This window comes from Cotesia typhae, unplaced genomic scaffold (genome assembly GCF_013202065.1).
Source record: "Cotesia typhae breed Kobodo isofemale line unplaced genomic scaffold, CoteBio_Ctyphae contig_20, whole genome shotgun sequence".
In the NCBI taxonomy this organism is placed as follows: domain Eukaryota; kingdom Metazoa; phylum Arthropoda; class Insecta; order Hymenoptera; family Braconidae; genus Cotesia; species Cotesia typhae.
This window is the reverse complement of record NW_027423725.1, coordinates 1934755-1958632: the sequence shown is the minus strand read 5'-3', so window position 1 is coordinate 1958632 and position 23878 is coordinate 1934755. Positions and strand designations below refer to the sequence as shown.

Below are 23878 nucleotides of genomic sequence, written 5' to 3'. Positions count from 1 at the left end.
AGTAGAATTAAATAGTTGCTAAATATTTTTTTTATAAAGTACTAATTTTAATTTTTGATATTTTTGTAATATTAAGGAATAAATAAAAACTTAATGTATTCTTGTTGAATTGTACAACGTTTTTAGATACACGAACCAGACTGCATTCTTAAGCAAAAAAAACAGTGTTTTAGTTTAATAATTTTCTCTTGTAAATCAAATTAAATTCAGTTTTAGTATAAATTTATTAAAATCTAAATATTATTTATTAAGTCAGATTGGAAATTTTTTTTTTTATTATTTGGAATATTTCCAAACAAAACCATCTCCACAACCCAAAAGCGCCGACCCTATTTTTGACTCATTTATTTATCCAATACTTTAATGAAAATGAACATGTTTTCGAAAATATCACAAATATCATTTATTAACTCTTAAAATACAACTTCACTCATACTTAATCATCTTTCCTCTATACTTTCCTTTCAAATGACTCTCCAAAATATCAGCATACAAAGGAAACATCTTTCCTATCCCAGCATCCAAAACCGCCGCAACATCTTTAGAATTCTCTGTATAAACCTTCAACTCACGTCCATGATCATTCAAAACATCAAAAAAGGTAACAGCCCCAATTTTGGCAGCCTTCATACTTTCAATTTCTTCAAGACATTTCTTCCACAGTTCCTTCAGCTCCGTATCTTTGAGAATTATGTTAATGTTCTTTGTATGAATCCACACTTTTGCGGCCTTCAGCTTTACAATATATTCCTTTACCAATTTGAAAATCGAATCTTCATTGCAATAATTAATCGCAATTTTATTTTCATTGTTTAGAATGTTTACGTTGATACCAGCAATGAGAAGCTGCTTGACAACAGCCTCGTTGGGGCGCAGAAGGGCAAGATGGAGGGCAGTATCACCCTGATTAGTGACAGCATCAATGTCAACGTCGTAGTCTAGCAGGACTCTGACTACTTTACTGTGCTTGAAGGTAGCAGCGATGTGCAAAGGAGTGAAGGAAAAATAAGGCGAATCCTGATCATCAACAGGCAGATTGATACTGGCTCCATGGTCTATCAGACTTCTGACAATTTTCGGGTTCCCTAAAGTAGTAGCGGAGAAAATCGGCCAGCTAAATAATTTTAACTTGGTGTTGACGTCAGCTTTGTTTTTCAGAAGAAACTTGATCAGTTTTTCACGATTCGTCTCAATAGCGACGTGGAATGGCGTGCAGCCTGTTCTAATCGCATCATCGCAAGGTAAGTTCACGTCGGCACCTTTTCTGACCAAAAGTTTGGCTGCTTCTTCTCGGACGGCTTCAATCGCCACATGCAAAGGTGTCCAGAGGTAGGATCCTTTTCGGCTATTCAGATCAGCACCATGGTCGATCAACTTTTCAACTACTCTCATGTTGTCACGTGTTACAGCGATGTGGAGAGGAGTTCCCCAGTTTTCGCTGTTGAAATTCAGGTTAGCTTTGTTGTCAAGCAAGTAGTCAAGCAATTCTTCGTTGGAGGTATCCGCAGCTATGTGAAGAAATGTCCAGCCTTTTTCCTCGCAATATGTTACAGTTGCATTTATATCTACGCCTCTTTTTTCGATCAGTTGTTTTATTTTTTCAAAGTTTAGATTTTCGTCGAATACTAGATTTTTGCGACTCATTTTGGTAAAGTTTTGAAGGTGTTGAACATCAGTCGAGGAGTGCTAAACAAATTCTGAAAAGAGTAGGAAATTATTTTGATATTTTATAAGGTTTAAGAATGGAGATAAAAAAATTGGTAAGACATCTGCCCTGAACAATTTTACTGAAAAATTCATTTTTTATGACAAAACGTCACTCGAGATATGTTTTCTTATCGTAACAAACTAATGCTCATTTTGATAAATAAATAAAGTTGTTATGACAAAACGCTGTAACTCGAAGAATTAAATTTTAACTAAATTAAATCTTTCTAAAGCAAGAAATGAGGGAATTATTACAAATAAAACTTCGACAACCCTGTTTAAAAATATTGATTGAAAAGAATTAAAAATAATGAAATTCAAATTCTTTTCAATAATTTCAATTTTTTGTTTGTATACATAGATATACAGTTTGCATGGCGCGACCGCTTCTCAATTCTTTTCAATCAGTATTTTTAACCAGGGAAAATAGGGAAAAAATATGATGGAAATTATAAAATAAATTAGTGGCGAAGAAATAGTGAAAATGATTTACTAAAATGAAAAAACAGAACAAATTTAGGAAACTACAAAACCAAGAGAGGAGAAATTCAAATGGAATATAATAGGAAATAAGAATAAGAAAAGGATAAAAACGACAAGCAACAATCAAATGTACAAGAGAACATTTATAATTTTTATGTTTTTTTTTCGTTTGTCTTATTTCAAATCATTTCGTTGAAATAACAGAATTAATCTTTATTAAATTTTTTATATCTCAAACCATTTCAAATTGAATTTTGTTTATCACTAGAATTTGAATTTGCGCGCGCAATCGCGCGCCTGAACATAGAGTTTGCATATATTTTCATGCTTATGATATATTCGACCAATCACATCACGAATAAGTTGGTGCCTTATATATCCATCTCTATTTTATATTGGGACTAGAATTCAAATTTGCGCGCGCAAGCGTGCGCATGAATTTAGGATTTGCATATATTTTTATGCTTTGATATATTTGACCAATCACGTAACGAATAGTTTGCTTACATGATATATTTTCATATTTTTCATCTAAATTATAAAAGTGGATAGCATAGATCGTTTTCGCATGCGCCATTTTCTGTATTATACATAGTTGTGGAACCATGCCGGTACCTGACATCACCGCAAGAGGGCATGTCAGTGCTTAAGCTAGTGGCGACAACCAGCAACAGTGGAAACCGCGGATGCAGATTCTGACCGCCAAAACAGACTACAACGACGCTATATATTCTGAACACACGCTACAGCTGTAGCTCGCTCAGACGCGATTATTCATTTATTATTTATTATTTATCAAGTACAAAAATTGTAATAGTTCTAATTTTATACTAAATGAATTTACAATATTTAGACAATTTAGGTATTGATCATTGTCCAATCCCTACATAATAAACCACTATCATGTGTTAATATTAGTCACATGTTAACACGAATACCAGAATTTTTAAATGGAAATAATTATAATTAATTTGAATTATGTATGAAAAATTTACTTACGTGATGATAAATCGGACTGACATAAATAATTTAATATTAGATGGCTAAATATTATTGAAATATACGTTCTAATGTAAGGATATCGGACAAATCAGTAATTGCAGGTGTTTTTTACTAAGACGACATCTACTATCACCATTCGACATCATCATTTCGAAAAACAACTGCAAGAGGAATATCAAGTAGCATACTGTTGATAACTACGAAAGATAAAGAAGGTATTGAATTACATGTGCTGATCATCAGTCACTATCAAAGAGTTTCAGAATTCATTACCCTGATACACTGATTAGCTAGCCACCTTATACCGCTAAAAAGTTGACAATTTCTTCGAATATTACACTTCCATGTCAACTTTTTAGCGGTCCACCTTATACGGAAGCCCGGTGGGGACATCAGTTGTTAAACTCAATATGTTCTCATTCCACGCTATGTTGACATCCTTAGTATGTCAGGACTTCATGTACCGACAGACTCAGTCAGTCAGTCGCATCAAGTAATTTCCTGGAATTGTTTTTTTTTTTCAGTTATTTGAATTAATTTAAATTTATAGTATTTATATTAATAATATATATATTATTAATTAATTTATATTTATAGTATAAATATATTTTTACTATCAGGCTTTCGTTCGGAAGAAAAGGTAATCATAAAATTAAATTTTTAAGTGTTAATAATTATTATTAAAACTACGAGGTAGACAGCAATTCTGTAACTAAATCAACTTTTATGAAAATTTAAGCAGTATTTTATATTAATTTTTTTTTAGGGTCTTATACTAAATGTATGTAGTGATTCCACCATGACGAGAGAATTATGCATGGATTCAAAAATTTTTTAATGAAGGTTATACATATGAAGAAATAACACATCTGTTATCAAGAAATCATCAAATTGTGCTTTCCTTGCGTCATTTAAAACGGATTAACGTTTACACTGTGCCGCTAGATGGCACACGAGTGATAAACGTGTTTATGGCAAATGAGTGATAAACCTTCAGGTGTTATTTACAAGCCCAGAATAACTTAAAATGTCGTCACGAAAGTGCAAATACAATGCTGATGCATTTTGTTTTATATGTGGTAAATTTATTAAAGTTCGAGACGTGAAATATGAACTAAAGACATCTCACGTTCTCTGTGAAGCCTATGAAGCATATTTTGACTGTCCTGTACGGAATCAAGATAAGCCATGGGCTCCACATGTTGCTTGTAGTTATTGTAAAATGTGTTTGGAAAGTAAGCAATTTTTATTTAATTAAGCGATGAATCCAAAATAATAGACATATTAATTTTTATTTTTATATTTTTAGGTTGGTATCGAGGCGAGAAAAGGTGTATGAAATTTGCAATACCAAGGATTTGGCGAGAATCAAAAGACCATATTACTGACTGCTACTTTTGTATGGTGAATCCGAGTAAAAAACGTAGAGGTAAAAATGCAAAATCTATTGAATATCCTGACCTCGAATCTTCTTCTGCTCCAATTGCTCACGACCTGACACGACCAGTACCTGAGCCACCAAAAAAATTATCGCAGAAAAGTAGCTCATCTTTTAGTTCTTATAAAAGTAATTCCGATTATGAGTTTTTGCCTACACCTGAACAACCAAAACCCTATCTCATTACTTCAGAAGATTTTAAGAATCTAATTAGAGATTTAAATTTGCCAAAAAATAAAGCAGAGCTTCTAGGCTCTCGGTTAAAACAGTGGAATTTGCTTGATCATTTAAGATCAGTTAAGATCACGAATCAGAAGATGGAAATACTTTTCAAAAGTAACCCTTAAAAAGTCTCAAAAACTCTTAATAAGACTTTTTAAAAGTCTTATTTTTTCTCGATAAGTAAAAATAAGTGTTGACAAGTGTGAATAACTCTTTAAAACTTATAATAAGTCTTACATTCTCAGAAAATTGGGACTTTTTTTAAAGAGTTTTTCAGAGTTAATAAGACTTAATCAGAGTTTTATTAAAAAAAGTACAAGCAAGAAAAAAGAGTTTATAAGAGTTTTTAAGAGTTGAGAAGACTTATAAAGTAATAACAATTTTGTTGGTTAAAAAAAAACAGAATGAAAACTTTAATCCTTTTTAAATGAAAAAGTTTTTATTGTAGTTTTTTGGAGTTACATTAATTAATAAATTATTTAGTTTTTTACTGTAACAAAATTTTTGGAGACAATGTTAAAAATTTAACTTCGTACAATATAAATATAGTATATTTGATTTTTTTCATACTTCTGTTTTAAATATCTACGTCAAGAAGTATGATCAAAAAATAAATATTAATTTTTAAATATACTTTAGAATCTTACTTCAAATACAATAAATAACTATCTGTGCAATAGTTCATATATGAGTACTAAAAAAATATCTAATTATAAGTTATATTTTGTTTAGATTTAAAAATACATGAAAAATTTTTTTTGATAATAAACGGTACATTAAGCACTAAGATTTATTGCAACAAGCTTTTTCCTATTGTACAAATGAACTCAATGGACCATATGTATAACGCAGGAATATTTTAGTTTAATTACACTTACACTTAATTCTAATTTACTCGAATAATCTTAGTTTATAGAGGTTAATACATAATTTTGTACATAATCGATCAACATATTTACTTCTTCATAGCTGCAAAGTGTTGCGAAATACTTTGTCATAAAAAACAAAGCTTTATAGAACAATGGTATTTTCATTTTTTCAATTAGTCAATTTATTTAAACTTCGTTATAATCCAAATGTTTTGTACAGATCTTACATTTATATAAATGAATAAGTAAAATATATGTATGTGTAGAAAATATTTAAAAAAAATATCGAACTCCCGACCTGAAAAGTTTGATATTTTTTTAAAAAATATTCTGAACATATATTTATTGAGTCTTTTCATCAGTATGAAATTAAAATCTGTCAAATAAATTTGGTAGATATGAAACCAATTGTATTTAACACTAGATTATTGTAATATTTTCAGATTTATTTTGTTGAAAAAAATTTTTGGTACTAATAATTTATAAGCCAAGTAACTATTGATTACAAAAAAAAACATATTATTTACAAAAAATTTTTGAATTGATATGTACATAAATAGTTTCATTAATTTATTTGTACATTCACAAATTATTTGTATTAGTACCATTGAAAATAATGATTTTTAGTAGTTAAATATGTTTACATTACTAGAGTCTGTTAATTACGAATTCTAAAAATTTTCTTAAACTTGTAAAAATAACTTTTCAAGTTTAACCTTCATTATTTTTTCTTGTATCGGCAATCTTGTAATAAAAATTTAATCGTGTAATATAATATTATTTAAAAATAATAGTATGTTATAGTAATGATAGTAAGTATAAGTAGTGAACATTTTATTATTTAGTAGTAAACATTTCATGGTTTTATGATAAGTACTTTTAATTTCAGTAAATTATTTCTTTTGATACTTAATTCAGACAATGAGAATCGCAATAAGTAGGTTTTTTGTAAGACTTGCATGTTAGCTTTGAATTTGAAAAGGACATGTTATTTTAATTTTTATAACCATATTATACATATAGATATTGTTTTTTTAATCACCATAACAACCGTGTGGTATAAAAATGGCGTAATGCTTATTTTGCACTGAAGTTAACATACATGGTTGTAATATCATATTCACTTCACAAAATTGTAAATTTTCGGTGATCAGGCATTCTTCAATATTATGAACAGTTACAGTTCTCGATGAATGAAAATATTTCTTTAATTTTATTACTTTGTGATAAAATATATATATTTTTTCTTCAGTTTTATCAAAATTGAAGTAACAAACGTTTTGAATAATACCAATCTTGCCATTTTTTAATAATATTACGGAGTCATCTATTTTTTCACATGAACGATAATTTTTTGATGTATATCTTTTGCTGTTGTAGATAAATCTATTGAAAGACTTACATTTATCAAATCTGTGTATAATTTTTCGCTCGTTATCGTTTAAATTATATTTTTTACCGTTTCCGACAAGTATACAACCATCCACGTCAAAAGTATTTTTCAAACGCCCTGTCAAATTTTTTTCACAAAATTGTAAAAAGTTTTGGCTGATATTAATTTTATTTTTTAATGGTGATAATGCTTTTTGGAATAAATATCGTCTGGCGATTTGAATAGTGATATGATTGGGACTCTTTTGCAATTTCAATAAAAAATGATTTTCATTTTCGAAAATGAATGTGTTATGACACCATAAAGGCCCTAAGTTTTTTACACTTTTTACTATATGCAATAGTAAGTGGACATTATATGTCATTGCTTGTTTCCCGAAGTATTCTTGATATGTTACTACGTATCTTAATATTAAAGAGTCAGCCGTGTCCAGTTCATCATGACTAATTCTATCAGATAATAAAATACGAAGAGCTTCCACCAATAGAGCTAAATGCTCTAAATATTTCTGGGGAAGAATCCCCTTTAAGCATATAAGCGAATAAAAAAGAAGCCATGACCGCCATTCCGTTGCCTTCCACATTTCTCTTTCGGTTACTTTTCTTGGAGATCTCGTGATACATGTAGGGTGTTTAAAATTTAAAAGTTTTGTATTTATTGATTCCACTTCGTTTGGATTACCCACATAATAATCTTCACCGAATGAAGATAGCACAATATCAGTATGTTGTTTTCCTACACCTAATAAAATAGCGTGCATATAATCAGGTGACATTCCATCCACAATGTCAAAATATTTTAAATTTATTAGTGGTGACGGCCCCCACACACCCATAACATCTTTACCATATTTATTACCGCCAGCAAGGAGCATTTCTTCTTTAATTAACTCGTCTGTTCGTTGTCTTGGAACAATCATTGATACGGTATATTTTTGGCTATTATTAATGCGTTCCGTCCGATGTTCACAGAATGTACATCCGTAAGAACCATTGTATTGCTTCATATTTAAAATTTTACATCTTGCAACTGAGTCTACTACGGCACATATGGGAATGAACTTGCTGGTAATTGTTTGTTGTAGTAGTTTCCATTGTACACCTTTCTCCGATAATTTATTGGCTTCATCAATGAATGGTTGCAAAAAAAGGAGCATGTCCGGTTCTTTTTCATCAATCCATAAGTCTGTCATAATCATATGCTTAGATTGAAGTTTCGAAGAGAACTCATTGATACGAGCATATATGGGCCAGATAGAAAGCTTGCTCGATTTCGATGGTTGACAACCATCAGTGTTAAAAGTGTATGAAAAATTATATTCCTCTGAAAGAGGGTTATTTATCGTAGATGATTTTTTATATATTTTTCCATCTCTCATATTTTGAAGATCACTATTGTTGCAATCATCTCTTTTATCTTGACGATTTTCCATTAAAAATTGTTGAACTTCTGGATCTTCTAAAATTGATTTTAGTTGTAGAGAGATATCAAATGTTAAAAAATAAGCAATATCTGACGATTTCCCATTTTTGTCGCAAATTTTACACTGGAATTCGTCTTTATTTAATTTCTTCTGAGCTCCAATATAATTATTACATTCTTTGCAGTATATATGATATACAAGAATATCCTCATTTAGTTTTAATGTCTTAAATAATTTATATTTTGAAGCAGGGACCACATCATTTTGAAATAATGTATTAATCATTGATAAAATAGCAATAATAGTCTTCCATGTAAGGGATTCTTCAGCTCCTAATGCAAGTGTCATCATTAAAGCTTCTCCCCGTGTGATTGTCGAACACTTGCAAAGTTGTTTGTTGTAACCGTAATCAGTGTCTTTTTCCTTATCATCTTGCTGTAAAACAAAATTTTAAATGAGTCCTTCCGTTTTTTTTATATTTCATCCAATTATTTAAATAATGAAATAACCGAAATAATAAATACATGAAAAGAAGCTTTACAATAAAAAAATAGCATTACAATAATTGCTTACTTAGTTCTATATGGATGGTAATACAAAATAAAAAGGTTTACTAGAGCCAAGACGAAATTTATCTTTTTTATTGTTTTTTTGAGAAAATCCAACATTTTTTCTCGATTGAAGAAAATTTTTTGTCATAAGAAAATTTCCTCTTTTCCTTTAAGAACTTATTTTCTTAGTTCAAGAAAACTTGATTACTTTAAACGAACTTTCTTGCTTTAAAATAATTGAGTCTCTTGCTACAAAAAAATTTCATCGTGATCGAAACAAATTTTCTTGCCTTAAAAAGATATAGTCTCTTGAATCAAAAAATTTTTATCTTAGCTAAAGTTAATTTTATTTTTGTAGGATAATTTAGTGACTTTCTCTAATAATTTTTTTGTTTACTTCGAGAATTCAATTTCTTATATAAAGCAAATTTTATTTTTCGTCTGATTGATTTGGGATTTGACTTCAAGTTAAATTTTTTCTTATTCTGAAAAAATTGAATAGTAAATTTAAAAAGAAAAACACAATGTAACGTTTAATAACTTTAACGAATTTAATGTAATCTGCAGAAAGTGATTGTTAAATAATACAGCTAATGACGAAGTCATGATCTTTCTCGAAGTCAAACTTGCGTCGTTGTGTCGTCAAGTTGAGTCACGAGACTTCGCAATTCAACATTAACAATTCAAAAAAATTGCATAGTTTATCCAAAAAATTTTTGACCTTCCCTGATTAAAAATATTGATTGAAAAGTATTGGGAATCAGTCACCCTATGTGAACTGTATATCTATATATACATGAAAAAGAATTGAAATTATTCAAAAGTATTCTAATTTTATCATTTTCAATCCTTTTCAATCAATATTTTTAACCAGGGTTCCTTCTACAGCCCGAAAATGTTCTTGAACCAAGACTATTTATCATTAACCAAGAATTTGTTTTTCTTCTATAAGCAATAATGTCTTAACTAACATTTTATTCTAAATATTATGCACAGCGTATTTGGATTCAGAAACGTTTGTTTAATGAAAATACACTACCAAAAAAAATTTTTCAAAAATGCTGATTAAGACGTTATTTTTTATTACCGTAAATATGTTAACACTATTTAATACAGAACGTAAAATTTTTATTTTCAAAAATTGGTAAATATGCTTTAACAGATGTATCTTCTTAAATATTACATACTCAGAAAAAAGAGGAGTTCTTTCGAGTTATTACTTTGTGAACAATTTGAAGAAAATAGAATGGTGAGTTATTTACATTCATAACTGATTATATAATTGAATTCTATAATAATAATATTTTTAATTTTTACATTCTGAATATATTTTAGAAATATATTTTTATATTTTACATTCGATGCAAAATTTTGCTGTTATAAGATTAAAACAATAGCAATACAATACAGATGCAAAGCCATTTAAAAACTAACATAAAATAAAATTTCTCTTGTAAATTTGAATTATCTATTTATTTTAGTGATATTCTAAAATTCATTAATAACATTGATTGATAACTTCCATACACTGGATGAAAAGCAATTTTTCCTTAATAAAAATTAAATTCATTTGAGACAATATGTAATGTTAAATTTTTGATAAACATAAATATATCGTATACTTTACTCAGAAAAATGTATGTGGCTTAAAAAAATTTAATTTATTTAATAGATTAATTTCTTGATATGTTTATTTCTTTACTTGATTTAAAAAAATTTCATAAATAAAAATTTTAATAATATTTTTTGAATTTTCCCATGTAAATCTATCTAATTCTTGATACAAGAAAGTATTTTCGTGATTTGAAAAATCAAACAGACTTGAGAAAATATACTAAGCAAGAGAAAATTATGTTTTGATAAAAATTTTTTTTCCTCATGCGCGCGTAAGCAACCGGCAATTTTTGAAACTAATCAACAAACTACGATAGATTATAGATCCGGTAAGGGGATTTTAATAGATTATAATGTGAACATGATCTTCAGTAATGTTCAGATTTTCAGATTACAGTCTGATTTGGGTTACAATTTAGTATTAAACCATCAATTATCGATGTCGATGCATTCGATTCGTTATCAATAACTATATTGACCAAAAAAAAATATTTTATGAAAATAAATATTCATAATTAATTGTAAATTTCCTAAAAAGTTACTTTGTGATTGATCGTGACTGGAGTGGAACTTGAGCGTTACCGATAGTGTCAATGCTTACATTGTTTCTCATTTGAGAATATTTTGGCAGACGGGGAGCGGACTGAGAGCAGAGCGTGATCGTACCTATAGCGTAGATCAAGCCTTACTGTGGCGGCTGAGGCTAATAAATTTTATTCTGTATATACATAGAATAAAATTTATATATATGTCGGAATATATAAAACCATGGAGAGTATACAGTAAAGTCTTCATGAATGAAACGCATGCATTTATACTTATTGACTTTATGAGAGTGTGTACGAAGTCATCTATATACCAGTAGAGCGTAAATAACGGAACGTAAAGATTCCGTGTTCGACATTATATTCTATACACCTTGCTTCTTGCTTCGCTTCTACAATGACAAGGTCAAATCATATCTTTATAAATAAATCTATATACTAAATATACACATTCAAGTGCTCAATATAAATTTAAATTTTGTAGACATCTTATAACTATAAAAATTTAGATTGTATGAAGCACATGAGCATTGGGATAATTTGTTTTATTCAATAAAACTTTTTTCTGAAAAAATATTTATTTGAATCAAATTTTATGCTTGCGTTTTCGTCAATGTACATATCTTTATAACAATCCTGGGTAGAATTTTATAGGAAATTGCATCAGGTTTTATATGCTAATAAATAAAACCATTGCAGTTCAGGTAAATAATTGAAAAAAAAAAAAAAAAAAAAAAGAAAGTCAGTTTTACGAGTGGTCGTTTGTTCTTCAAACAATAAGAAACTAAGAAATCAATCTTTTTAAAGATTCATCAGAAAAGTATGCGAATTTATATGGAAGCTTCTTTCAATCGATATAAAATAATATCTAAAATTAATAATTAAATAACCAAAAGATGAAAAAAAATATTAATGGTATAAATTTATATGACAGTAATTTGTAGAAAAAAAATTTTAATGTACACTTTTTTATAAATAAATAATAGTTTAAAAAAAATAAAAAACACGCTTTATATAGAAAACCAAACTAAAAAATAGAAAATAAATTTAAATTAAGAATAGTGTTAAAAATTTCAATAAATATACATTAATAGTGAAAATAAAAAAAAATGTATTTCATTTTAAAAAAAGCGTGGGGTGCATGGTGTCAATAGTTATAAATATTTTATCGACCGATATGAGTAGAGTGATTATCATTTGAAAATATCTTAAAAAGCACCCCACGCTTTTTTTAAAATAAAATACATTTTTTTTTATTTACACTATTATTAATTCATAAGTAATTATTGAAATTTTTAACACTATTCTTAATTTAAACTTATTAAAATTTATTTTCTATTTTTTAGTTTGGTTTTCTATAAAAAGCGTGTTTTTTAGTTTTTTTAAACTATTATTTATTTTTTACTTTTTAGTTTGGTTTATTTATTGTACTGTATTTTAATGCTCTAAAATATACAATAAAATTAAATTATTCATGTAAGAGTAATAAATTGAAAATTAAATGGAATTTAATGTGACTTTTTTTAAATGTTACCGTTTGACGGGCTATAACTTTGCAACTAGTGGTTTTACAGTCTTCGACCAAAGAGATATTTTTGTAGAGAATTTAATTTCCTACAAAAGCCATGAGAAGGTTTCTTGGAAAAAAATTTTTTTCATAACGAAAAATCCACTTTAAACAAAAAAAAAATATTTCCTGTGTTATTTAAATGGGAAATTGAATTTTTTGATGAGCTAAGCCGCTATTGGACTTAAACCCTTTAGCCCAGCGGCATAATTTTTTATTTTCTATAAACTACCAGATTTCCAGGTATAGCAGTAAAAAAAAAATATCACCTAAAAATGACACCCTAATATATATATATATATATATATATATATATATATATATATATATATATATATATATATATATATATATATATATTGCAGTATGAAACGTAATTTTGTTTTTGAAAGAGTCTACATTTTGACAATGACATATATTATGTGTTCGCTAGGTTTCATAACTTTTCAAAGAACTGATACTTGAGCTTCATAGTTGTACTTTTTGTACGCGAATGCTCGACTGTGCCTTGAATGCGTATATATTTTTATGTCATAATCTTAAGTGTATTAGTGTAAATTATGAAGATCCACAATAAAATATTAGCTACTATAGACCAACAAGTATAGCAATACAACCAGAACAGTGATGGTATAGTAGAGAAATAAATGGCACTAGGCATAATTTCTAGAAATATGAATAATCGTTTTTTATTGCAGAAAAAGTTTTTGAAAGTATTATTTAATATTTATATTATTATTTAACAAGTTACTATATACATATTTAATATTGTTTTAAGTTTAAAAAAATGATTAATAAGCAGAATAGCAAAAAATGAATTTTTTGGTAATTCATTTTTGATTTAATTAATACACTAGTCACAAAAATTAAGGGATATAAAAAAAATTCCAAATTTTTTGGTGATTTTCAGCGAGCTGTAACTCCGAGGAAAATGATCGCACAGAAAAAAAAAAAAAAGCAAATTGTAGCTCCAAGTGTCTAGTTTTTAGATATGACCATGAAAATTTTTTGTCATCGTCAGGTCTTTCCAAAATAAAATTTTTTTTAAATAATCCATAAGTGCTTTAATCAATCGACTTATTAAATCTAATCATTTTTACTTTAAAAAAACGCAATGATTGTTGCAAAGTTTGTTTTAATCGATTGATTTGTTTTATGAATATCATTGTTTAACGGTTTTCTAAAAATGTTTTGTTAAATAGCTTCCAAATTATTAATCTGTAATTAATAAATATGTAACAATGAAATTTTTGAAAAATAAAAAACCAAAAATATCTGGTCGACGCTTTTTTTTTTTTAATATTAAAACAGAAAAAAATTAATTTAATACTTTTTTTTTTTAATTTCATAAATATTATAAAAAATTATATTACAAATAATAAACAGTGCGATATACATTCTTAATGTTTAAAAAAATTAATAATTTAAAAATCACAATTATTAATTTGTTTTCGAAAGAAAAATGGAAAATTTTTTAACTAAGGAATTCGCAACCCTGCTACAATTGTGAGAGTCAAAAATTTGTGACATTTTTCATACATACGATAAATTTTAAGTAATGAAATTTAATATGTAGAATATATACATGTCAAGTTATGTTAAAACATCGTACAAAGAAATTTGTAAACAAATCTTCAAATATTTTTTTCACTGCATTGAAAAGTTATAAAACGCAGCGAACACATGTGTCATTGTTGAAATGTATTCTCTGTCAAAAATAAAATTTAGTTTATTCATGCTGCAGTATAACTTTATTAATAAATTTATGGAAGATGTCGATTAAATATAAAAATAGTTTTAAATAATAAATAAAAATGTAAAATATAGACTCAATCTATAATTCATGATGTTGCGATATTAATTTTAAAAATTTTTTCTTATAAATTTAAAAAAGATATAACAAACTCGTAAGCGAACAGTTGTTATAAATTTTTTTTTCGTGAGCCACATAGATTTTTTAATATAAATTTAAATGCAAAATATTCTTTCCATTAAACAATTGAAGATTCGTAATCTTAGAAACATTTTTTTTTTTTCAGAAATTGGAAAATGTATTACTATATGCAACCAATAAAAAGAAATTAATCTTTTTTTTTTTTTTTTTTAATTTAAAATTCGGAATTGTTGTATCATATCTCTCTCTCTCTCTCTCTCTTACGGCAGTGCACATCGAGGAAAGACATTATATTAAGCATGGAGACTATACATGACACTGTATTAAAAGATCATTTCATGCCTTTGTAAAGCGCTTCTTCTTTTTATGATGATGTGTCACACTACACGTGCGGCCAACGAAGGAGGGTTCGTGTTGTCTTGAGCAACTATATTTCACGAGTACACTAACACATATATACACATGCGTGCGCATATACGTTTATAGAGACCGGAGTCGAAGGAGGGAGGGACAAAATGCAGAAGGTATAAGGAACTTTTGAATTGTAAAGTTGGTGAACCTGCTGTACTAAAGATATCCTATAGAGAATCATAAAGGGGCGTTTATGATGGTTAAAAATGTTAAGCAGTGCTACCTACTAGCGACTAAGCTTATTGCTAAAAAAATAGATAAAACAGGCCGTTCTAATTGATGTAGCATCCCTGATAGCCACCTTACCTATAACTTACTGTCAATCTACGTCCGCAATTTGAAGCAAACTTGACGGAAAGAGTTGGCAAAGCGAGCGATTACCTATTAGTTACCTATAACTTACTCTGCAAATAGACGTCAAAACTTGGTGTACAAGTATTTCCTTCAAATTGTAGTAAAGTTGAAAGGAAATTTAACTACAAGTTTGATTGTTAACTTGTATTCAAGTTGCGGCCGTAGATTTCTGTCAATTTGCTTACAACTGTTGTTGAGTGAAGAATTACCGCCAACTTGATGTATAACTTAACCGTAACTGCTGGGAGTAAACACTTACTGAGAAAGCGCTGGCTATCAGGGATTAATCTAATAGATGGCGCATACATGGGCATTTTTGCCTTAAATAATTTTTCATAGCATTACAGGGCTCATAGTGAACGTATATGTTTTACATTCATAATGCAGCTAATAAGTGCTCTATTGCTCGAGGAATATTATACTCCAATAAATGATTTTACTAATTGTGAAATAAAATATATATCATTTATTTACAGAATTTAGAAATAATTGTGCAATAAATAATTTAACAGTGGTTTAACAGTAGTGTGAAAAAAAAAATATTTATGAATAAAATTGGAGTGCAAAAATTGCAATAATAATAATAATAACACAAATACAAATAATACAAATTATACTAGTAATAATAATAATAATAATGATAATAGTAACAATATGAAATAAATAAATAAATAAATAATAATAATAATAATAACAATAGTCAACAGGTTACCGAAATCGGTGATGAAGAAAATATTATTTATTAATATTTTTACAAACATATAAAATAATGTAATTATGAAATTTTAAAATATCCTTTTGTGATGTTTAAAGTGTACAATTTTATGAACATTAAAGGAGATTTCAATAAAATTTCTTTAATTAGATTTTTCAAAGACCTTTCCTATTTGCAAGTAAAAAGTGGGTGTATAAATTAAATAATTTACAACAAATAATGCTCCAATAGTTACAATCTATAATAAACACGTGTTTTCTATTAAGGTAAGAATAATTAATCTAAATTGAGCTTTTTTTATAAAGTAAAAAAAAATTACAAAAATTACTATTGACAAAAAAGATAAAAGTTTTTAGACTATGTAAAATAAACCACAAGGCAAGGTCGGCCCGATAATCTAGTAAAAGAAATATAAATATGGTCGATACTCTGCAAAGATTTTGAAAAAGAGTAAGAGCAGGTACATAAATCTAGTGAACCCATCTACACATAAGAACTTTAATTCGTTGTTTCATTAAAGATAAAATATAGTTGGCTTGGTACTTTTTATTAAAAGTAAAAATATTAATAACTACCGCGGTCCACCTTGCCACAGATAGCTCGAAATAATATATAATAAATTCAATATTATCAATCAGCTGCTGAGTATGTGTTACAAATAAAGGCGTATGAATATTATTCCACGAATTTATAAGCAAAAATAAAACGATGTAACTCATTGAAAATTAAATTTTACTGGTATCCAGCAGAGTACTCAATAAGACTACAAGTCGAGCAATCTCTTGACACGGATGGCACGAAATGTCATTGTAAAAATCAAATTTAATAAATACAATCCCGAGTATTTGTTATAATTAAAAACGTGTGAATTATATCCCCCCAACTGAGAAGCACAATTAGCACGAGAAACTCATTAAAAATTGAATTTTACTAATATTCAGCCGAGTGATCATTAAAATTAAAAGTTCGGCAATCTCTTGGCACGGATGGCACAGGATTTCGCATCGAAAATTTAATTTAATGAATAGAAATCGAGTATTTGTTATAAATAAAGCTGTATGTATTATATTCCGCCAACTTTTTAGGAACCAATAGCCCAGAGTGAAATTGAAAATTAAATTTTACTTATATAAAGCTGAAGGTTCAATTTAATTACAAGTCAGACAAGCTCTTGGCACGGATGGCAGAGAATTTTATATCGAATATTTTATTTAACAAATTAAATTCCGGATATTTGCTATAAATAAAGCTGTGTAAATTATTTTCCACCAATTTACAAGCACCAATAGCCCAGAGTGGAATTGAAAATTAAATTTTACTGATACACAGTCGAGTGCTCAATAGAATTACAAGTCAGACAAGCTCTTGGCACGGATGGCAGAGAATTTTATATCAAAAATTTTATTTAACAAATAAAATTCCGAATATTTGTTATAAATAAAGCTGTGTAAATTATTTTCCAACAATTTACAAGCACCAATAGCCCCAAGTGGAATTGAAAATTAAATTTGACTTATATTAAGCCAGAGGTTCAATTTAATTACAAGTCAGACACGCTTTTGGCACGGATGGCAGGGAATTTTATATCAAAAATGAAAGTTTTTAAATAAAATGTCGAGTAGTCGCTATATATATACACGGGTATGAATTATATTGCACTTATTTATAACCACAATTTGCCTAGAATAAAACATCATTTACTTTGGATGTGTTGGTTTACATGATATCTATTATTTATTAAAATTACATATTATTGATGCCTCGATTGTTTAAGAAAATAAAAATAATTATGGTGAATAATTGATCGGAATGTCGTTGGCATGGATGGCACTGAATTGTCCATATCAAATGCCGTTTTGTTAACACCTGTTCACGTATATATTCGTAATTTTGCTAGTCAATTACTTACCTGTGTCGTCTTAGCTAATTTATTGCTCCAGAATTATTCATCACAAATTTATTGAAGTTCATAACTGCCTAATCATTTTAGTATAAATTTTTTCGAAAAAAATTTTTTTTTGAAAATTTTTTTTTGAATTTTTTTTTTTGAAAATTTAAGCACTTTTGGAACGAAAATGTGGAAAAAAGCTCGAAAAAACCATTTTTTTCTCATTTTTAAAAATTATGAGCTTTTCAGAGCAAAAACGTGATCCTTTAATTTTTTCAAAAATTCGATCAAGTGAAACAAAAAAACGGCTGGCTGGATTAATTTGATTCTTTGTAGGGTTTTTGTGGACATATTGAACTGTAAAAGGCATACTTAACATTAGTGGTTTCCTCAATATTTTCGATCCAGCGCTTGATTTTCCAAAAACCACTAAAAGCCCTTTTTTGTTGCATTTTCAAATTCATGTGACGGAAAGAAAAAAATTTTTTCGAAAAAACAATGGACAGTCGTTAAGAGGAATTCATTCAAGTTCTTGAAACCCACCTTTAACTTTCTGTGCGATCATTGGTTGCTGAGATATCGATAATCAAAGACAAAAAGATCCTTTTCCATTTGAAGACCGATATCTCAGCGAGGAGTGGACGTATCAGGGTGTTTAAAAAAGAAATTAAAGCTAAATGAACAAAGTATCCGATCCTTATGGTGGTTAAGCTAAAAAAATTTTTTCCACGCCCGTAGACCAAAAAAAAACTAAAAAATTTTGAGAATTTTTTTGTTGCTGGTTTTTCTACGATTACTCAGAAACCGCGGAGGCTACAAAATTTTGAAGTTCTAATCCAAAAACTAGACACTTGGAGCTACAATTTCCTTTTTTTTTATTTCCTGTACGACCATTTCTCTCAAAGTTACGGCCTGTTGAAAACTACCGAAAAATTTGGAATTTTTTTTTGATCCCTTAATTTTTTCCAGTAGTGTATAATTATATATAAGTATATATAACTATATATAATTATACACGATTATATATGGAATTGTATATGAGGTTATATATAATCATATATAATTATATATGACTATATATGGAGTAATATACAGCCATGCAGGATTATATATAGTTCCATATACAATTATATATAAATATATATAATTAGATATAATCATACATGATTATATATGGAATTGTATGAGGTCATATATAATTATATATGATCATACATGATTATACATGGAATTGTATATGAGATCATATATAATCATATATGACTATATATGGAGCAATATACAGTCTTGCAAGATTATATATAGTCCCATATATAATTATATATGCTTATGTATAATTACCATTTATAAAAATTTTTTTGGTAATCACAAAAGTGTAAAATGATGTTCATAATTACGTTTAAATAATTCTGAAGTACAAAATTTGTTACATTTCCTATGAGATGTTTTGGTCTGCTCTGCTACTACCTAATAGTAAAATCATTATTTATTTTATTATTTAAATAAGTGTTATATTATAATGAGATTCGGTAAATTAAATAAATTATGAATTGTGACTATCCAAATATATTATAAAATCAATTTTTATATTATATTTATGATAAACTTATATGATACATTATGTAGATCATTGAATCATAAATATCTAAGACAGCAGCATAGCAGACAGAAACTTCAAGGGGCACGGAGATCACCAAAGTTAAGCAGCATTGAGCAGGGTTAATAGTTGGATGGGTGACCGCTGGTGTTATAACCGTAAAATTGTGTCTAAACATTTTTTTTTGCATTTTAATTGGTTATAGAGAATTGCGTAGGACTATATTAAATACTCTATCCATAAAATTAACCCAATAATTAATTAGATGTAATTAATATATACTTAAATATTGTTATATATAATTATATATAAACATGCATAATTATATATGATTATATTTGGCCATTTTTCATATATAATCATATATAACCAATTTATATATAAATATATATAATTATATATAAATATTTTTTCTCGGGTTACTACTGGCTTTTTCATTGTAAGTTTGTCGATGGTCTTGAGGGAACTCGGGCATGATTTTTGGGCATGAATTATTTTATCGCCACGTGGTTTTTTTCTCCATCTCTTGGTGGAGCTTGATTGCATTTTCCAGAAGGAGTTGTCGTTGCTTAAACGGTCCATCCCTACCGATAATCTGTAACAATAAAAAATCGAAACTTATTAAATCGTTAATTGCAAAAATGACCACCATACATAAAATGGTCAAAGCAAAAAACTTCGAAAATTATGAAAAGTGCTAGATAAAAACAATCGACATTTCTTTTAATTCGAAGTACATATAAATAACAACGATATGTGGTCACAGGGAGAAGTTGCTCCATGACCAGAAAATGAAATAAAAAGTAAATAAAAACTTCAGAGTAGCCCGAGATAAAATTTAATAAGACGAATAGTTTAAGAACAATAGAAAATATATAATTTCGTCAATCTTCTAGTAATAAATTCAATTTTATAAAGTCAACAATATTTGTTTGATTGAATGTGATAGTGAAGAAAATTATAAGAGTAATTTGAAAATAATTAACAAACACTACAATGTTAATCAAAACATTATAATATTAAGAATTCATCGAAAAAAGATACTCTATGTTTGTTTCAGTTAAACCATTTAAAGAAATACAATTTTTGTATTAAAATATTCCGACATCATTGTAACTTACCATTGGTGCATGGTTATGATTCAAATGACACTCATTAACCTGCAGTGTCTTTTTATGAGGAGAAGTGCTAACTGATAATCTCGCAGGACACGTATCTCTGTAAATAATAAGTGAATTCCTTAAATGATTTTATATTTACGTTGCATAAGCTCATTCACACCAACAAAAGTAGTATACAATATCAAGAGTTAAAAAATTGATAAATTTCAAGACTTTCATCTTTTAAAATGAAGCCAAAAATTCTGCATTTACGAGAAATTTCTGAAACTGAAACGAGCTTTTGATCTAGCAATTTACCGCTTGATTATTTATCATTTAAATCTATCAGAATGGTGTTTTAAAATTAAATTATTTTTCTCTTTAATGGGTTTTAAATTATTAACATCAGAAATAAAACAAAAGTTTAACTCGTTACTTCGAATAAAACTACAGATAAAGAACAAATAACAAAACCTCAAAATTTGAATCAAATACTTACGCTGAATCGAGCTCGTTCTTCTCACGAGTAGAGCATTTATACTTGATACGATCGTAAATCAAGTACGGATTGAAATCTACGTAAGACCTCTTCTTATAAATTTTGATTAATGAATCACTAGTGTGAACATTGAACTTGTTCTGCGTCGTCTCCTGGTAATTTAATAACCAACGGTTCAACATTTCATACGACGAAAATTTTTAGGATGTCTTCAGCGTTTTCAGCCTTTTTTTTGCAATAAATAATATTATTATTGACAATAAAACTATAAAAATGATAATAATAGACCGATACTATTTTGAAAATGCGAGAGTCTCAAAATATTTGGTTCGCAGTAAAAGAAAATAAAGAAAGAGAGAGAAGATTATGACCTGAGGGCGCAGCAGCGACGCCTAGTATAAAGAGCGCCTAAATCAAAGAGTTTTGGATAAAATTTTACTCTGGGTCATTTGTGCTTAAAAATTGGTGAAATATGATTAATACCCGTGTATTTAGAAGAAAAATTGAACATTTTATGAATAAAATTTCATTTTTGCAATAAAATACCGTGCCATCCGTGCCAAGAGCTTGTCTGATTTGTAATTTCATTAATACTCAATACATCTAATTTTTATTAAGTAACTCTGAACCATATTTGCTAATATATTGGTAAAAAATAATTCACACGCTTTTATAATAGTAAATAATCAGAATTTTATTCATTACATTCAATTTGTAATATGCAATGTCGTGCCAGATAATTCCCAGAGTTGTATTGGTATTTAGTGCTCGGCTGGATACCAGTAAAATTCCATTTTCAATAAGCAACTCTAGGCAAATTGTGCTAAAGAATTGATAAAATATAACTCTGTTTAAAAATATTCATTAAAAAAAATTAAAAAAATTCGCTGCAGTCCAATTATATATCGATAGATATATACTGAGCAATTGAAATCAATTGAAATTATTGAAAAAAATTCAAATCTCATGATAGTGAATTTTTTTCAATGAATATTTTTAAACAGGGAATTCACACACTTTTATTTACAGCAAATAATCGGCATTTAATTCATTAAACTAAATTTTTGATATAAAATTCCCTGCTATCAGTGCCAAGAGATTCTCTGACTTGTAATTCTATTGAGCACTCGACTGTGTATCAGTAAAATTTAATTTTCAATTCCACTCTGGGCTATTGGTGCTTGTAAATTGGTGGAAAATAATTTACACAGCTTTATTTATAGCAAATATCCGGAATTTAATTTGTTAAATAAAATATTCGATATAAAATTCTCTGCCATCCGTGCCAAGAGCTTGTCTGACTTGTAATTAAATTGAACCTTCAGCTTTATATAAGTAAAATTTAATTTTCAATTTCACTCTGGGCTATTGGTTCCTAAAAAAGTTGGCGGAATATAATACACACAGCTTTATTTATAACAAATACTCGATTTCTATTCATTAAATTAAATTTTCGATGCGAAATCCTGTGCCATCCGTGCCAAGAGATTGCCGAACTTTTAATTTTAATGATCACTCGGCTGAATATTAGTAAAATTCAATTTTTAATGAGTTTCTCATGCTAATTGTGCTTCTCAGTTGGGGGGATATAATTCACACGCTTTTAATTATAACAAATACTCGGGATTGTATTTATTAAATTTGATTTTCACAATGACATTTCGTGCCATCCGTGTCAAGAGATTGCTCGACTTGTAGTCTTATTGAGTACTCTGCTGGATACCGGTAAAATTTAATTTTCAATGAGTTGCATCGTTTTATTTTTGCTTATAAATTCGTGGAATAATATTCATACGCCTTTATTTGTAACACATACTCAGCAGCTGATTGATAATATTGAATTTATTATATATTATTTCGAGCTATCTGTGGCAAGGTGGACCGCGGTAGTTATTAATATTTTTACTTTTAATAAAAAGTACCAAGCCAACTATATTTTATCTTTAATGAAACAACGAATTAAAGTTCTTATGTGTAGATGGGTTCACTAGATTTATGTACCTGCTCTTACTCTTTTTCAAAATCTTTGCAGAGTATCGACCATATTTATATTTCTTTTACTAGATTATCGGGCCGACCTTGCCTTGTGGTTTATTTTACATAGTCTAAAAACTTTTATCTTTTTTGTCAATAGTAATTTTTGTAATTTTTTTTTACTTTATAAAAAAAGCTCAATTTAGATTAATTATTCTTACCTTAATAGAAAACACGTGTTTATTGTAGATTGTAACTATTGGAGCATTATTTGTTGTAAATTATTTAATTTATACACCCACTTTTTTACTTGCAAATAGGAAAGGTCTTTGAAAAATCTAATTAAAGAAATTTTATTGAAATCTCCTTTAATGTTCATAAAATTGTACACTTTAAACATCACAAAAGGATATTTTAAAATTTCATAATTACATTATTTTATATGTTTGTAAAAATATTAATAAATAATATTTTCTTCATCACCGATTTCGGTAACCTGTTGACTATTGTTATTATTATTATTATTATTTATTTATTTATTTATTTCATATTGTTACTATTATCATTATTATTATTATTATTACTAGTATAATTTGTATTATTTGTATTTGTGTTATTATTATTATTATTGC

The 23878-nt window shown here is 27.9% G+C and overlaps 4 protein-coding genes across 6 annotated transcripts; 1 reads left to right on the top strand and 3 right to left on the bottom strand.

Annotated features, from left to right (window-relative positions):
- Positions 1 to 288: 288 nt before the first annotated feature.
- Positions 289 to 3501, bottom strand: LOC141538006 (uncharacterized). Its single transcript, XM_074259259.1, has 2 exons — positions 3190 to 3501; positions 289 to 1697 (listed from the first exon to the last, which is right to left on the bottom strand). Exon 2 carries the CDS (start codon positions 1642 to 1644, stop codon positions 427 to 429), a length of 1218 nt encoding a protein of 405 aa, XP_074115360.1. The 5' UTR covers positions 1645 to 1697; positions 3190 to 3501; the 3' UTR covers positions 289 to 426.
- Positions 3502 to 4183: 682 nt separating this feature from the next.
- Positions 4184 to 6051, top strand: LOC141538077 (uncharacterized). The gene is made up of 2 exons (XM_074259368.1): positions 4184 to 4427; positions 4502 to 6051. Exons 1-2 carry the CDS (start codon positions 4220 to 4222, stop codon positions 4975 to 4977), a joined length of 684 nt encoding a protein of 227 aa, XP_074115469.1. The 5' UTR covers positions 4184 to 4219; the 3' UTR covers positions 4978 to 6051.
- Positions 6052 to 6450: 399 nt separating this feature from the next.
- Positions 6451 to 16219, bottom strand: LOC141538064 (uncharacterized). The gene is made up of 3 exons (XM_074259341.1): positions 15523 to 16219; positions 7961 to 8972; positions 6451 to 7855 (listed from the first exon to the last, which is right to left on the bottom strand). Exons 2-3 carry the CDS (start codon positions 8886 to 8888, stop codon positions 6756 to 6758), a joined length of 2028 nt encoding a protein of 675 aa, XP_074115442.1. The 5' UTR covers positions 8889 to 8972; positions 15523 to 16219; the 3' UTR covers positions 6451 to 6755.
- A 3422-nt stretch (positions 16220 to 19641) lies between these two features.
- Positions 19642 to 23693, bottom strand: LOC141538100 (uncharacterized). 3 transcript variants are annotated; one of them, XR_012481003.1, is made up of 4 exons: positions 23468 to 23693; positions 21273 to 21424; positions 20795 to 20891; positions 19642 to 20268 (listed from the first exon to the last, which is right to left on the bottom strand). XR_012481003.1 is itself a non-coding variant. In XM_074259399.1 (3 exons), exons 1-3 carry the CDS (start codon positions 21452 to 21454, stop codon positions 20170 to 20172), a joined length of 378 nt encoding a protein of 125 aa, XP_074115500.1. In that variant the 5' UTR covers positions 21455 to 21468; the 3' UTR covers positions 19642 to 20169. The 3 variants fall into 3 exon arrangements, 1 of the variants encoding a protein (XP_074115500.1); XR_012481004.1 differs by lacking the exon at positions 21273 to 21424 and having other exon boundaries at positions 23468 to 23692; XM_074259399.1 differs by lacking the exon at positions 23468 to 23693 and having other exon boundaries at positions 21273 to 21468.
- Between the last annotated feature and the right edge of the window lie 185 nt (positions 23694 to 23878).

What these genes read in the sequence shown, in the direction of transcription:
- LOC141538006 (XM_074259259.1), bottom strand. Translation starts at nt 1,644, where the DNA reads ATGAGTCGCAAAAATCTAGTATTCGACGAAAATCTAAACTTTGAAAAA.
- LOC141538077 (XM_074259368.1), top strand. Translation starts at nt 4,220, where the DNA reads ATGTCGTCACGAAAGTGCAAATACAATGCTGATGCATTTTGTTTTATA. An exon ending in TTGTAAAATGTGTTTGGAAA is followed by an intron (nt 4,428 to 4,501) that starts GTAAGCAATTTT and finishes TTATATTTTTAG; the next exon opens with GTTGGTATCGAGGCGAGAAA.
- LOC141538064 (XM_074259341.1), bottom strand. Translation starts at nt 8,888, where the DNA reads ATGATGACACTTGCATTAGGAGCTGAAGAATCCCTTACATGGAAGACT. An exon ending in TGCTGGCGGTAATAAATATG is followed by an intron (nt 7,856 to 7,960) that starts GTAAAGATGTTA and finishes CTATTTTATTAG; the next exon opens with GTGTAGGAAAACAACATACT.
- LOC141538100 (XM_074259399.1), bottom strand. Translation starts at nt 21,454, where the DNA reads ATGTTGAACCGTTGGTTATTAAATTACCAGGAGACGACGCAGAACAAG. An exon ending in AAGAACGAGCTCGATTCAGC is followed by an intron (nt 20,892 to 21,272) that starts GTAAGTATTTGA and finishes TATTATTTACAG; the next exon opens with AGATACGTGTCCTGCGAGAT. An exon ending in ATCATAACCATGCACCAATG is followed by an intron (nt 20,269 to 20,794) that starts GTAAGTTACAAT and finishes TTATTGTTACAG; the next exon opens with ATTATCGGTAGGGATGGACC.